General features: G+C 38.0%; 1 protein-coding gene and 1 long non-coding RNA gene across 4 annotated transcripts in view; one reads left to right on the plus strand and one right to left on the minus strand.

Annotated features, from left to right (window-relative positions):
* LOC127418969 (uncharacterized) overlaps window positions 1–16,485 on the minus strand; it is a 983,530-nt gene that overhangs the window by 330,295 nt on the left and 636,750 nt on the right. The window lies entirely within an intron of this gene.
* Window positions 1,351–14,422, plus strand: LOC127418942 (tumor protein p53-inducible nuclear protein 2). Of its 3 annotated transcripts, none has more exons than XM_051659881.1 (4): window positions 1,351–1,619; window positions 4,223–4,576; window positions 6,267–6,702; window positions 9,239–14,422. In XM_051659881.1, exons 2-4 carry the CDS (start codon window positions 4,453–4,455, stop codon window positions 9,504–9,506), a joined length of 828 nt encoding a protein of 275 aa, XP_051515841.1. In that variant the 5' UTR covers window positions 1,351–1,619; window positions 4,223–4,452; the 3' UTR covers window positions 9,507–14,422. The 3 variants fall into 3 exon arrangements, with proteins under 3 accessions (XP_051515841.1, XP_051515842.1, XP_051515840.1); XM_051659882.1 differs by having other exon boundaries at window positions 6,573–6,702; XM_051659880.1 differs by lacking the exons at window positions 1,351–1,619; window positions 4,223–4,576 and having other exon boundaries at window positions 4,584–6,702.

The raw sequence follows: 16,485 nt of genomic DNA on the forward strand, positions 1-16,485 counted from the left end.
CAATAAAAGTGATTTGATTTGATAAGATTTGAATGCGACCTTCTTTCACGGGAATTCGGAGGATGCATGAGGTGTATCCTTCGTGGGCACTCACAACCCACAATTCTTTGCTTCAACGGAAATGTCTAAAAAAAACAATGACGCCAATTTGCCCGTAAATATAATGTTCAAACGCAAGGAATGTTAATTCCCAGTTTGAAGTACCTCAGTAGATGGGTGCAGAGTATATAATATGTATAATTATATTAATATATAATTAAAATAAAATATTAGACTAAAAGTACCCCTGTAAAATCTATTTTCTTTTCTCTTTACATCTTTATAACTCTCCTAAAATGTACCTCATACATTCCCTTCCAGAGGCACTTTGTTCCCGTCTCACTCAATGCGCTCGCGCTTGTTAAAGAGTGGCGTGCTGTCATAGCAACCATGTTACGTTCCGTTTGTCCTACGAAGGCTCTCTCGTTTAAACGAGACTTGTTTAAAGAAGGACACTCGGTATACTGCAGCCTTCAAAGGACGCGTCCTACCTAGTATGCAGCCTTCCAAAAGAGACACAGCCGAAGATCTGTTCAAATATCTCCAGTCCTCTATTGGCTGTTGAGCATGTCAACAATATTCAGTGATTGGTCACTTTTGACACGTTGCAGACTATGCCCCTCCCCCATAGTGTAAGGAATGTGGCGAGTTCCCTCCCTCCTCGCCAGGCAATATTTACAAACACAGTTTAAAGAGGCAGAGCTCACATAACACGACCTCTGCTCTGATCATATTACAGTATATGTGCACCTTATCTAGGCCGACGACACAATGTTTGAAAACTTATGCAAGCAAATAAAGTACTGCATCGCTAAATATATCTTTAACCTCATCAAGCACTCCATCTCCTACGGTCATTTAACGTGTCTCTGACTTTTCTTTTTACACTTTTAGACCCATTAGAAACACATAGACCTTTATATTTAATAATCCACATTTCTAACAGCTGTCCGTATAGTTTGACTAAATTAAAAACATCTATAGAAACCTTTTTGATTCTTGGTCTGGCCTATTCTAAATGATTCTATACTGTAAAAACGCATACTTTACTCGAAATTCTTCACAGTGTGTCAAGCGAATCTAGATTTAGGCGACTGCATAGACGATTTTTCGGGGTTTTATTTATTTTATTTTTTTTCGCTAAAATGACGCCGGGAATCGCTGATAACACTATCTGCCAACCCCCACCGTTTCAGCTCGCTCCTATCTATCTGGTGTAAAGCTCTGATTGGCCCAGCGGCAGGAGTGGGCGGAGTTAGGCCGTTGCTACGAGCGCTGTGACATCACAATCAGCTGTTTGTATGTTCTATATTCTGATCTGCGGATCAGCTGGGCGAAGCAATAACATCACCAACAATATCTGCCGAAAAATCACACAAGAGGCAGATATTACTATCTAAACGTCGCGTGAATCTGACTTTCCACGCAGATTTCTTCCAAGAAGAAAGACTTTTTCATATTTTTTGTGAATTTACTACCTCACATAAAGAATACCTAAAGCTATGCTTTAAGATTTTTTTGTTTTGTTTTTTCGTTTTTATTGTGTGGTCGTCGCGTTAACAACTTGAATCATTTTGCAGGTAAGACATGTAAGATGCTGAATCTACATCTGTTTTCGTCTTTTAAAGCCTGATCTGTAATATTAGTCCGTCCGATGAACCTACACTAGAACAGATTTGACTTTTACATCGCAAGCACTAATAAAAGCTGTCAATAAACTGTCCATAAATGCATGTGTATGGATAGTATTTCACTATGTTGTCAATTGTTACGCGATCTCATTTTTATAGGACACCATTATTTTGCTCTCGTCATTACAGATTATAGATAGTAGACTAATGCCTGTAATTCTCAGTGGATTTCAGATTATAGTTTTTTTCCATCACATATTTTTACTTACAATAACAGAAATGCCAAAATTGTGGTTTCAAGTCGACATTTATGGCTATGAAATTTAACTTTTGGCGTTTTACGTAAGGAACACGGTCTGAATCTTCCATTTAACCTTGTTACTTGTTTATCAGCCGTCGTTTGGACTCAAAATAGCTACATTAGTGACTATAATATCGTTTTTAGCGTTGTGTATATGTTATAGAGAGCTGGTAATACCCCTTGATCCGAGCTGTCATTGCTTTGACCCTTTGCCTTCAGTCTCTCTCTCTCTCTCTCTCTCTCTCTCACACACACTCTCTCTCACTCTCTCTCCAATTCTCATTAAATGCTCATATTGCTCATATTTTGGCATTCACGTCCCAGTTTTTGCTTTGCTATTTTTCAAATAGAAGACTATTTGACCCTCGAAATGGTGCACACAGGATTTGATGTTGTTTTCCTGCATCATCTGTCAGAAGTATGCAAAAATCATGTTTACTTATCAATGCAGGATTGTATATGTGACGTGAGTATTAGCGGTTTTTTCGACATCATCTATTTTTAGATATTCTATCACTAAACCGTGATTATTAATAGTCGTAAACGTCCCTTAACGTCTGATTTCTGTCTGTCCTTTCGTAATTCGTACTCTGTCCGCCCGTCTGAAGAGGGCGGGGTCAGTTGCGTCCTTGGCGTCATCCTTACGCGGTGTTCTCCTTTGTTAGAAATCAGCCGATGCCCCGCCTGCTTATAAATAATAATGAGGAAATAATCCTTCGTCCTGCCTGCAGGGGAGTCATTGGGACTGAGATGGAAAAAAAAAAATAAATAAATAAACGAATTATTTGTTAAGCACTTAATAGCAATAGCAATATAACTATGGAGATAATTTCATGTTCACTCAAAAAATAATGATGCATAAATGAACAATAGACAAGCTTGAAAAGTGTGCATATAGACTTCAATACATACAGTATATGTGTTACAACTACTTGACACAGACATTACAGAAATAGCAAAAAAAAAAAAGAAAAAATTACAAAAGTGCATAACACAAATGTGTTTGCTTGTAATACAACCAAGTCTTCGAATGACAAAAAAAAAAAAAAAAAAAAAAAACAATTGCAAGGCATTATTGCAGACAAAAAAATATTCACTGGAAAAATATCTTCTAATATAATGAAACATTTGCAAGTGATATCTTATCAGTGCACTGGGCACTGCCCCTCTAGATTTTCCTTGTGCGCCCCCAGTCAGATGGCGAAACGACCAAGGGGGATCCCACCAGTCAGATGAAAAGAGAACCTATTGCCAACCCTAAATGTAAAAATCCCCTCCAAAGATCACAGACTAGTACCGGCCTGGCTTTTTGCCCAGGCTGGATATACTGTAGCTGCAGGCCGAGCTCCAAAAAGGGGCAGAAGTTCCAAAAAAAACAGCAAAGATATACAGAGACCCTAGCCTAACCCTTTATCTAACTAACATTTGGAGATCTATGGGCTGTAGAGACTGTATACCTACTTGTTTTGCCCTCAGAATGTTGTAATTCCATCATCTACCAACAGGGGCTGCTAACCAACCAAAACTTGACCCATTGAGTAAGAGAGCTGGACTTCCTGATCAGATTGTTCATAGGTTTAGAATTGCCTGTGTTGGTGTTTCTTCCCCAACAGACTATTTTTAGCAACATTTCTTGTACAGACTGATTCAGTCCAGTTTTGTATAGTGCAAATTCATCACAGACTTCTATAGCTGTATCCCCAGTAACCTCCCTTTCAAAAAATTTAGAGTTCTGACAAATGAGCCACAAACTTGCCACAGATTTGCAGCAAATTTGCCATTATTTTGACATGCAAATGAGCTTGTGAAATGCCGCAGATGTTTGCCAGAAGTTTGCAGCTCTTCACCAGTAGTGGTGAACCTGCAGCAAACCTTTGGCGACCATGAAGAGTTTCCCGCAAAGCTCATTTGCATGTGAAAATTAATGACCAACATCCCACACTCCGTTATTTCAGTTGAAGTAGTTCATCATCTGAGTACACAAAGTACACTTCTTTCTGTTGTGTTTTCAGTGAGAACATACTACTCACACTACTTACACTACAAAATGGTGTAACATAGTGGAGAAGTGTGTGGTTTGAGACTCACCTTATGACTTGTTGATGTTCCACTGCTTGCCCACAACTGCACGTGATTAAAAGTCAGAAGGGCTAAGTGTTACTTCTATGACATATTACTTTAAAGATATTTTATTAAATGATTCTCACTATTGCTGTTCTTTTTTTCCCTCTGTCTGTTCTGTTAAATATAGATCTTTGCACCACATCCAAGTGAGACCTTAAATTGTACAGCGCCTTCTCTGAGACAGCTCTGTTACAACAAAAAAGGCCAATACACCTGTGATCAACCTGCCATCCATTACATCACTGAAAAAACAACCACATCAGTGACTATAGTTCAAAAATAGCAATTTGTAAAGGAAACTTCTAAGGCAACTATCCCTCAGGAAAACAACTGTGACCTTTGAATTTCAAGGCAGCCATGTTCCAGCGAATCAGCAGTCTGTTTTTTGGAAGCGTGGAGGAAGTTACTCCTGAGCTGAAGGGACCAAAGCCCTGTGTGACTGAGGCTGATGAAGAGGGATGGCTCCTCGTCAACCTGCCCGGTGAGTCTAGTCAACAAACGTCAAAAAACACTACCTTTAATAGGAACTACATTTAAATAGGCGTGAATCTTCCATGAATATGGTACATTTCACTGTCCCACCTCAGAGTTCTTGACATTCTTAAACGTATCCAACAATTAAAATTATACAACGTCATAGTTTTGACATAATCTGTTAAATTGATCAACATAACTATTGTTCATAACTATTAACTAATATTAATTTCTAAAAACGTAATGTTTAGCTATTTCCCACATTTTGCACGCAATCCTGTTATCACATTATTTTCCCACATTACAAATTGTGACACCCAAGAAGTACCATCATTTGGACCCTTTGGTAGGAAGACCAAACTTTCTCAATTTTCACATAAATTGTAGGGCTGATTGCATTCATCAAGCTCAACCACTCATCCCTGTTGCCAAAGTGATTGAAAAAAAAAAAAAAAAGATCAAAATATTTTTCTTTAATTCATGGGAAAGAATAGTTTATCAGTTACTATAAACCAACATTTGGTCCCAAACTAGCTGGCTCTCACTGAGTGCTAATTTAATTTACACTAAATCTGTCATATTAAGTCGTATTATCTTTATTTAATTTCTTTTTAGTTTGATCAATTTTGTTAATTTAATTAGTAAACTAGTTTCAGACCCTATTTTAAACCCTATTTGTGGAAAGTCCCAGTTACAATTCAAGGGCAAGGTGTATGTTTTAGGGAAGGTAGTTTAAAATTTAAAGAGGTAATACAAGTATGTCATGGTGACAAGGGGACAACTTACAGTAGTATTTGATGGACACTCTATTGTGCATCATGGAATAGTCTATAAGAATTTGGAAAACCTAGTGAGCTGCATCGCAGTCTACAGGCAGCTGCCTTCTAAGGAAGCATCTTAAAGGAATATTCCAGGTTCAGTACAAGTTAAGCTCAATCGGCCACATTTGTGGCATAATGTTGATTAACACAAAAAATAATGTAAACTATATTATAATGTAACTATGCTACAAATGCTTGTACTGAACCTGGAACATTCCTATAAAGGGGTCATGACATGCCTTTTTTATTATTTTAATATGTTTCTTGAGGTTCACTAATAATTTTAGTAAAGTTCATTGCACAAAAAACCGTCATGACTGTGGGGCAGTGGGCCCTGATGTGTTGTTATGGAGGCAGTCAGATGCAAATGTCTACCACATTGTGACATCACAATGTGCAGGAAGTAGAGAATGAGTCCTTTTGGCAACTTGGTTTCAACAAATGCCCTTTTTGCTGTGAAGAGGAAGTTTTGAGTTCTGAAACTTACAGTATGTTTTTATAGTACAATGACCTCTTATATGTTAAAAGATCAAGGAAAATTTGATTCCTCATGTCATGACCCCTTTAACTGAAATATATAGCAACTCACTGGGCTTTCAAACAGAGTCACTGAGACATCATAAGATAGTCAATGGTGATAAGATGGCATTTGAAAAGGGTTATAAGAAACTAATGACAGTATTCTTATTTTCTATGTTTTTCTGTTGTTTCTGTACCCCTTCTCATTTCTCCATATTTGAATGAATTCCTATTACTGGTATGTGTGCTCATGGTGCCGCCATTCCCCACTCGCATGGCTTCAACCAAACCTTTCTCATTCTGGAAATACTCCATACTCTGTCTACTCGATCTATTCCACTCCCTGCTTCACTGTAGGCAAGGACGGGCCAGAGGCAGCTTTACAGCCAGTAGCACACGCCCGTCCCCGCAGTGAATTTCATGCACCTCAGACATGTGGCCCCTCCCCTCCTACCTGCAAACACAGCAGGACTAGAGCAGGCAGGATACATTCAGCACATCCCAGCCCTGCCTCCATCTGTGCCCCTCTTGACCCTGCCTCCTTCTCTCACCTTGACTCAGTAGAAGTGAATGTGTTGTTAAGCGAGCGGGGCTCATGCTCGTGTAGTGACTGCAGCATGGATGAGAGCTGGTTTGTCACCCCTCCCCCCTGTTTTACTGCAGAAGGAGCAACGGCGGAGACCAGCCCCTTGGAGGACCTGCTTATCGAGCACCCCAGCATGTCCGTTTATGTCTCGCCCGGCCACCTCCCCGCCATGGAGGAGAGCGCCACCAGCCTGGCTGGCACTGTCAGGTAAATTTCACATTTGCTGTGCGTTCAAAGTTACTTTAAGGCAAGTCAATTCACTTGGCACCCATCTTGGTAATGCACCTTGACATAGGCAAACAAGTACAGATCTACTTGAATAGGGAAAGACCAAAATCTTCAAAACTGTTTGTGAAGATTACACTTCAAAAACACATTTCAAAACTACGGCTGTCAATTTAACGCATTCATTCAGTGCAATACATTTTATATAAAAAATTATATGTTAACAGAATTAATCATGCTTCCTGACCTTAAGTATAAAAAAATGCTAAATGGTTTGCTGTTGGCCAGTGATAGTTTATGTTCAATGATATGGAAATAGAACAAACAATGTATTGACTTCTAAAGCCACTTTTTGTGTTGTCTAATCAATGTTTTACATGCCTTCCACAATAATGTAATGTCTTTGAATTTTTTTTTTAACTCCTTTAACGTGTAATATGACCCTTTTAATAAACTATAGTTCATGAGACTCAAGTCAATTCACGCAAACGCCGCTAATGTCACATGAACTGACCATCAGGAAAACAGATGGTGGGAGACATTATGCTAATACCTGCGGCAAGCATTTTATCAATGTAGCATAGCAGTAGGACATGCCCGCAAAGCAAGATAGAGCTCGGAACTTTGTAACATGATTGCAGCAGCAAGAAAGCTGCCATTTGAACACCTGCCTTGCAATGCGAGGCGGTGTGAGCGCGACGTGAAAGTGTGAGCGTGAGGCGATCGTCTGTATTCCACGACTGCTACCAGGTCCTTAAATAACGTATAACGTGCCAGTAAAGGCAGCCGGTGGAGTTTCTGGTGCCCCCCTAGGGAGTTGGTGCCCTATGCAGACTGCGTAATATGCGTATATGGAGCAGCGGTACTGATTACCGGCTAACGGAAACCCTGCTGCTGTCTCCAAGGTTCTGTCATAGTGTCTCTGTTTTATAGTGCACTAGCCAATGCAGAAGTTAGAGACATTGCTGGAACCCTGCAGGTAATCTACACTGTTATTAACCCATTTAATCCCACCGGTTACAGCTGTGGGGTCTAAAATTAGTTTTTGATGTATTTTGCACAGAGTTGTCAATTGTAAATGACAGTGCAGACTTTTTTTGCTTGAGTGGTGCAAACAGTCACATGACCAGAGCTATTTAATTCCACTGTTCTCCTGGAAAGATTATGTCTGTCAAAACTCCATAAAAAGAAGCACATATATCCTGTCATAATACACTTACAACTACCATATTTGTACATAATTTGAATTGAGTTCTGTTTTTCATTTTCTGTTGTTAAACTCTGTTGGTGGGGTAGGTTTTGTGTGGATGACTGAAAAATACTTCTGGATGAAGTATATTTTGTCCGCTCATGTTTATAAAGCTATTGCAATTAGTCACGATTAATTAAAAAATATTATGCGATTAATTGCGATTAAATATTTTAATTGTTTGATAGCACTAATATATATATATATGTATACGTGTGTGTGTGTGTGTGTGTGTGTGTGTGTGTGTATACATATAATAATTTTGAATATAATATATTTAATTATGTTTATTTGGGGGCTTTTTCAGAAAATATTAATATATATGTGATTAATTATGATTATTTGATTAATTAATCGACATCTCATGTAATTAATTTGATTATTGTAGTAAACAAACAGGTGATTAGTTCTTTTAACTGAAAGGTGGGACTTCCATTCCTTCAGCCACCATTTGAGCATTACAATTTCTCCCATATATTTTTCTACAAGTGGTCCGTCTCTTCCCCCTTAACGCAAAATGCCTCACAAATCGTCAAAATCAAAGCCAATGGGAACATATTGTTTAAAATACAACATGTAATTTTGGACCAATGAGATTTCACAGTGGGCGGAGCTACCATGGGCAAAACCAAGTAATCAATAAAATGCCACAGTCATGGCTGGTTTGGACAAAAACTCAGAATAACTCTTTATCACATTGCTTCTGGTTAGGACATGTTTTAAGAAATGTGCTAATTAAAGCGCCAACTTGTGGACGATTTTCACAAAATTTGAGAAGGTAATAGCTGCAGGCATTGCTTCAAAAAGGGGCAGGAGCTTCAAATCACCAGCAAAGATATAGGGAGCCCCTTACCTAAAACTTTCTCTAACCCTAACCGTCTGTGGAGGTGTCGCCCCCTTTTGGAGTTGGCGCAACACCCTTTAGGATAAACCACACCCTATTTTGGAGATCTCTGGCCTGCAGCTTTACCTACTTGCAAAATGTGGTACACTGGCTCTCAAAGTTGTCCCGTACTAACATTCTGAATTTCATAATGATCAGCCACTCATAATTGAAAATATTGGCTGCTGACCTTTATTAGCTGTTGTTGGCCATGTATGTTAATTTATCCGATTAATATTAAGATGCTATTAGTGCTTTTTCCAGCTGTCTTAATTTTGTCTTCTGTCTTTCCTTCTTTTCTCATTTAATTCTCACTCCATTCTATCCCTCTACCTCTCACTTTTCCTCTATGTATCTCATTCTTCCTCCTCTTCACACTTTTCCAGTAGGATGTCTGAATCGGCAGTGTCAGCTATGACCAGGAGCAGCACAGCCACCCGGGTGACTCGAGGAGCAGCTGCACAGGCCGGTGCTCTGGCTAAAGTCACCCAAGTCTCCAGGGTCCAGAAGGCCAAAGCCCGCACTGAGCGTCGCCACCTGACACGCAATCGCATGCAGCGCCAAAACCGGGTGCTTGAACAGGTCCAACGGCGCGTGGCCCATACCCGCAACTCCTTTCTGCACCAACCGTGCCAGCGCAACTTCTGCCACTGAGGCATCAAAAGTTTACATGGAGGGCATTAGTACATCTAGACACCCCTGGAAACCCACTTCGCCCAACATATACCCTTTCCCAATTGCCCTCGTTAATGTCCTTATGCTTCTTTTGCTTGTACTGGTTTTATTTCCACCATGCTGTTCAGTTTCATTGTAATCAGGTTTGTCTAGCCCATGTGTTGAGCACAAGTCAGTTTATGTGTCTCCTCTTATCTGGCAGCCTATCACCAGGGGAGGATCCATATTTTTGCCTAAGTCCCTTTATGCTGCTTAAATTAGATCCTGAATGTCAAACGCACACCAAAAGACGGAAGCTCATCACCCTGCACACATTTAAAGACTCACAGTTTCTTGTTTTCTGTCATGATTGTGCACACTTTCCACAACTTATAAGACTAGCTGCATCAATTAAAAGATCACTTCCCTACTGTAGTTATGATCATGATATTTGTTCTCACAAAAACTTGTGCACATAGCAAGTTAGCGACGCTAAAGTTCATTCTTGAGAACTTGTCAACAAAGAACATGGAGAAAGGGATTGAGATCTTTTTTGCACTGATTTGCACAGAACGTAAAAAAGAACAAAGAGAAACTAAATATATGGATGAGACAGTGCTGATTTATATTTATTTATTTATTGCTTCCTGCTGCCTACTCTTTCACTCTGGCCATTGTTACACTCTCACTTGTCCCGGAAGTGCGCACACCTGACAACTGGTTGGCCAGATTTCAAACAAGTTTGAAATGCATCATACCATCTGATTGTACTGTATTGAGTATCGCAAGAGTGCAAATTAGTAGAGCATCTTCAACGGACATGTGCTGCGAGTTAGCTACGATCTTGGGCAATGAGCTTTAGTCTTGTAGTGTGCATTTGGCTTAAAGCAAAAGTAGCAGTGAATATTGCTAAAAAAGGAGATGCATAGAAACTCTGTATGCCGCTCTGCATATAACGTCCATCTAAATGTACAACACAGGACGTTGGGTTTGAGATCTAGATCTCATAAATTTTTTTGCTTTCATTTTAGTGTCAGAACATAATAATCTTAAGGTCAATTTTTTTCTGCAAATCGAAAGAGCAAACCATTGAAAGCTTCGTAGAAACATTACCTCTTTCTTTGTCTTTGGCTGGTGAGATACACAGATATCCTGAGGAGATATCTGTGCATCTCACCTACTAAGATCACTTTTATTAAAGCAACTAATACAGGAACGGAAGGGTCGTCACTTTTGAAAAGAAGAATGAAAAGTAGGTAGGGGAAGGTGCAAACAAGAATTAAACAGATTAACTCAGTTTACGAGCACATTTGCAAAAGAGGTTTTTCATAGTATATGTTGCAATCTGAACATTTTTAACATTGCGGTGCTAACTAAGTTATTGTGTGCTATTTTATGAGCTCTAGTGAAATGCCAACCTTGACAGCATTTAAAGGATTGCACTCTTGACATGAAGGTATTCAGCAACCCTATGCTGCCTTCTAAGGCACCTCATTTTAGCTAGATTCTAAGGGAGCATTGCATGTAGGCCTATCCTTCAGTGGTTTTACGTCATTAACATAGCAATATGCTAACAGCAACGCTATAAAAAAGCATCATACAATGATAATTGTGGCAGGGAACATGTTAAGAATGTAAATTATGTCATCGACAGTGGTTCACTTTTGCAATTTAGGACGGATAGCATTCAAATCAACTGTGAACCATCCCAGAGTTCGCATTTTGAGCGCTTCGGTACAGGATGTTTCACTTTCTTGCGGGAGTGTTCCCTTGAGTGATTTGTGTCTTCAATAGATGCCGTTTTTGCCATATTTCAGTGTCCGACCAGGGGGGAGCCCTTGATCATTTCATCATCAGTCTGTGGTGGTGTTTCTCCTTAAAATGGGACAACAGGCATCCTGTATGGGGCGTCTAAATTATGGCCAAAATAAGGGATGTCCTGGCTAAAACGAGACAGTGGACAACCCTTCATGAACCATACCCCAGTCCAAAAATTTCAAGCTGACTTAGGTGTTGTTTACTGTTTCCCAACTGTCCTGTATTAGCTAGGAAGTTCCGTATTCTGCCGATTGTCCTGTATTTGCCAGATGGCAAAACTCTCGAGGGGGACCCCGTCCCGTATTAAAGAGCTCAACATTTTCAAGAATTCCATACTATTTGTGTGGCGAAAAGTTGGCAAACTTACCAGATCAACATAACAAAACAAACTTTGATGTCAAACGGACTCCAGTGCTTAACAAAAGCTTGTGAAAAAGAGTGTGAAAGCACTATTAGAAGGCAGCTGCTGATGTAGACAGCATGCAACAAGGCAGCTCACTTGGTTTTGGAACTATGGTCTTTTAGTTTGACAGGGAGGGTCCATCATGGACATTACTGGTACTATGCCAGTATTATATTACTAAACAGACTTACTTACTGATTTTCAGAGATCTTCTAGGGATGTACCCGTAGCTGATTAGCATTCCCTGAAAATTGTTATGTAAAGCTGAAATATCATTGCCTGGTAACGTCTCATTTCAAAATGAAAGATCATAGGGCAGTGTGCAATACAGGTCACATTTGCAACATTTAGAACTGAGGAGAGCTTGCCGTGGGTTAGAGATTTTAGTGGTTTATAGAAAGTGAGGGACAGTATAGATTGTGACTCTATATTTACTTTATGGAGGATTCTTGATGTGTGAATTTTACTAAACATGTCATGGTCATATTACACCCCAAAATCTGAAGAACAAAATGAGAAAATATATATTGCTTAAAGGAAATGTAGCTTATTTTTAGGACCATTAAGATTTTTTTATTGTTATAATATTTTCATGATAAATAAGGCACACACCCGCAAATTCTGATTACTGTCAAAAATAATGATATTGATTACTGTAAAAAAATAAAAAAATAGAAAAAATAAAATATATATATATATAATTTAAGTATATCATAGAATTTCAATATACTATTTAAAATTATTATTTAAATATATATTATTTACATCATGGTAGTATTTGTCACTGGTTTAAGTAATAAATAAAAAATAATATAAATAAATTTGATAAATAATTTAATTTAAAAAAATTATAATTGTGTTATAGTACTTTTGTCTAATAAAAAGGGGGAATGCTTATTTATTGTATTAAAAAAAATCCAAAAAATATGCTTCATTTTCTTCATGCACAATATACATTTTTTATTTTATTTTGGGGTGACCTAGACATGTTTTCATGTGATTCACCCTGAAGCTCCACAAAGCATTTGCCGTTCATTTCTATTGACAAAGATGTTTCTATCTTTCTAAGGTTCTGTGTTCAGCAGATAAAGTTGTCCTTCACAAAATGCTTGTGTATGAATCACTGTGACTGCACAGATAAAGAAAGGCAAACATTACAAACGTCCTTTTAGAGTCTATTTAGAGTCAGTTATCTGCATTTCATCATACCATCTCCATAACATCGATAATAAGATTGTGCTCTACGTTTATTGAACATATTATAGTCTGATGTTAAATGTCTCACTTGAGATAAACCCAGCACACATACGCTCACAATAACACATCCTAAAATGTGCTCTCCCTCAATAGTCTGCAAACACTCGGCACATTTACAGGAAACTCATCCACCACATTGTGATCTATCTTATATGTGTATTCAGTCATGAATAAACTTACAATGGTGCTGAAAGTATATAAATATTTGACTGTTTGTACATTTTTGAGACTTTGAGAAGTGTGCACTCTTATGTTTTATGGAGAATCATGGTATTTAGCATATGCTGTTTTTGTTTGCGATGGTGAATGAGATGCCAACATGCATGAGTTGGGGAAAAATAACTACCTTAAAAGGTACACAATTAGTTGCATTCAAATGTATATAAATGCAATGCTTTTTGAACTTTGCAGTTCAGTGTCTGTGTTATGTTTGTTTTGAAGAATCACCTTCCTGTTAACATGGTTACGTTTTTATCGTTTGGTGCTCCAAATACTTGAGTACACGTTCTTCGACTGGGTATTTAACAATACGAACCAACATATGCCATGTTGTCAGTTCCACTGTCTGTTAGACAGTTTTCCTACTGTTTAATCATTTCAACAGTTCTTATTGTAGTCTTTCCTATCACCTGCCAAAATCTGTACAACTATTATTGTAGTAGATTATCTAAAGCTATCTATTAACAAAAAATGTAACTATAATGTAAATGTAAATATGCTTTTATTTCTTTGTTTCATTTTAAAATGGACTGTTTGTGCATCATCTTTACTCTACAGAGAGTGCAGTACGAATGTCAGTGGTGTATCTAGGAAAATCCAATGCCCTGTAGCCTTACAAGGGTCCTTAACATCGTCCACTTAAAGGTCTTCTTCTATTCACATTCTATATTAACATCTACTTGTTACTGGACGAGGCAATATTGCAAAATGCACATAAAACCAATTATCTCTTCGAAGAGATCCACTGCTGTTGTTCAGCATGACAGCTAGGCAGCGTATAATCTGTGTTGTTGTTGTTTTGTCTGTGTGTGTGGGGGGGTGTTGAAGTATGATTAATTAATTTGTGGGATTAGAATGATGTCTGCAAACAAGTATGTATTTATGTGACTTGAGGGTGGGGAGGAGGTTGATTTAAAACATGAAATTATAAAAATGATAACAAAAAGAAAAATGCTTGTATTTTCCCTTATAGGCCTATTGTTATTAGATTCACCTTAGTAACGAAGTACAAATAGAGTATTAAAAACTGATTGGTGTATATGATATCTATGGTGATTGTGCCTTTCACTATTCTGCATGGCTTTCATGATGTGCCGTCTGTTTCATCCATGTGACATTGGCATCTGAGGCCTATGCAAAATACCATGATGGGTTTCCAGCATCCGTTCAGAAATGCAGGTACCAGAAAACAACAATAAACACTCAGGATGCAACTGCACTCGGGACTCATTATTTGTTTCTGTGGAATTGATGGAGTCTTTATGAACAAATCATCAAAGAAATTAGATAGACAGACAGATATGTAGATACAGACAGACAGAGGTAGATAGATGGATGGACAGATAGATAGCTAATCATTACCATAAAAAATAAAAAAACTAGGTTACTATAGTGCTGCCACATAAAATAAGGGTCAGTGATGGACACAAATACATGAAAATGTATTTAAAATAAAAATAGAAAATACCTCAGCTTATATGTATCAAAATAAAATACCAAATACAGTGTGGGAAAAATGAATCAATATAAAATACAGTATTTATCTTGAAAATACACAAAATTCATGTAAAATTGGCCATTCAATGAAGTATCACTATTAGGTATTATATAAGTGTATGTTTACGTTATATAAAATAATATAAGACCCAAATGTTAAATGTAAAAGGTTTAAACATTTATAGTTACGTTGTGCAAATATCTGGGCAGCAGAATTGTTTTTTTTGTTTAATAGTCTGTCATGATATGACATATTAGATATGCCATACAAACATACTTGTTGACTCCAAAGAGCAATAAGCTTCTCATCCAAATGTTCAGTTGGCTTTTGCACAGTTATATTTTTAAATGGACCAAAACTGGAAAATTTTGTTTAGTTTCTTTTGCATTATTTCTGCATTGAAAAGTACCTGTTCTTATAGTTACTGCACTCTCTCTCTCTCTCTTCCTGTGTCTTTTCTGGCACAATACAAAAGAAGTGATCATGAAGATGGAGCGACTTTTCCTTGTGAAAGTGTGTGATTGTTTGTTTATCCAATCGAGAGTTGTCGTAGAACTTATGTCCACATGCAGCTTTGAGTGAGTAAAGAAATGCATCTAATAAAAACAGACTGTTGTGGCTCATTTTAGTGCAAGGAAAAGCTTGGTGACAGAATGTGAGTGCGATGAAAACATTCACATCAGCTTGAAATCTTGTCCGTTCTTCAGTAAAAAAAAGAAGCTCACTGGTCACTTGACGAGGACATAAGACCCCGCCTCAGTGACAGAATGATTTTTTCAAACAAAACGGATGTGTTTTTTCCTGACAGTCAAGTGGTTAACATTAGATAGAATTAATAAAATTAGTCACATATCAGACATTATTTCTGAGATTAATATCAGTGCATATTTAAAATCTTTTCATGACCTAAAAAACACTTTTTATCCAAGCTAAAAATAAAAAAATAAATAAAAAACATTAGATAAGTTTTCTTTTTAATTTTCTGAATATATCAGTAAAAGGGTTTTAAAAAGCCAAAACTTCACTAACTTGAAGCTAATTAAGGGTGTGTCAGGATACAGCAGTTGTGAGGAGAGAAAAGAGTGGGGAAAATGGCCACTGTCCAGTATTTAAGTAGCTGCTGCAGTGACAATTTCACTCCTCCACCAATAGGAATTGAAAAAGATGCTACAACAATGATTCCAACCAATGGCATTGTTGAACAGGCTGAGGTGTGGACTCCCACACCTGCCTACATGTGTTTTTTCAAGTATAAACCTAATGTCAACCACAAGTTAACGTTTTCCATGGCTTGCCATAGCCAAGCCACACATGGCTCTCAGATATGTGTTGTCATCTGGGCCATTTACCTCAATTCCAGTCAATGCCATTGGCCCAAGAAAAAACTACCTCCAATTCTGAAGCTTTGGCAAAACATATATGTGGAAAGTTTGGCCCACATGTGTTTAGCCATGCCAGATGTTGGCCTGATGTGATGGCAAACTTCCACATTTGGCCAAAAGTTTCTTGCTATCTGGGGTCCATCACATCCTCGCCTTATCTTACTCCATATTTCCTTGCAGGAACGCAGAATATTCGCTCACCCAATGCTAAATGGATCCGTTCTCTCTAACATCTGCAGCTCGCGTGCATGATAGTTGGGGTTGGGGGGCATGCCTGAACTAGTTGATACAGAAAATCAGGAGCCTAATAATTAGGTTGATTGGCACAAAGTATTTTATGGTTTTTGAAAAAACACAAATACCAAACTTAAATGTATTTAGATACAAATTACATTTGATTTT

Source organism: Myxocyprinus asiaticus, chromosome 28 (assembly GCF_019703515.2).
Source record: "Myxocyprinus asiaticus isolate MX2 ecotype Aquarium Trade chromosome 28, UBuf_Myxa_2, whole genome shotgun sequence".
In the NCBI taxonomy this organism is placed as follows: Eukaryota; Metazoa; Chordata; class Actinopteri; order Cypriniformes; family Catostomidae; genus Myxocyprinus; species Myxocyprinus asiaticus.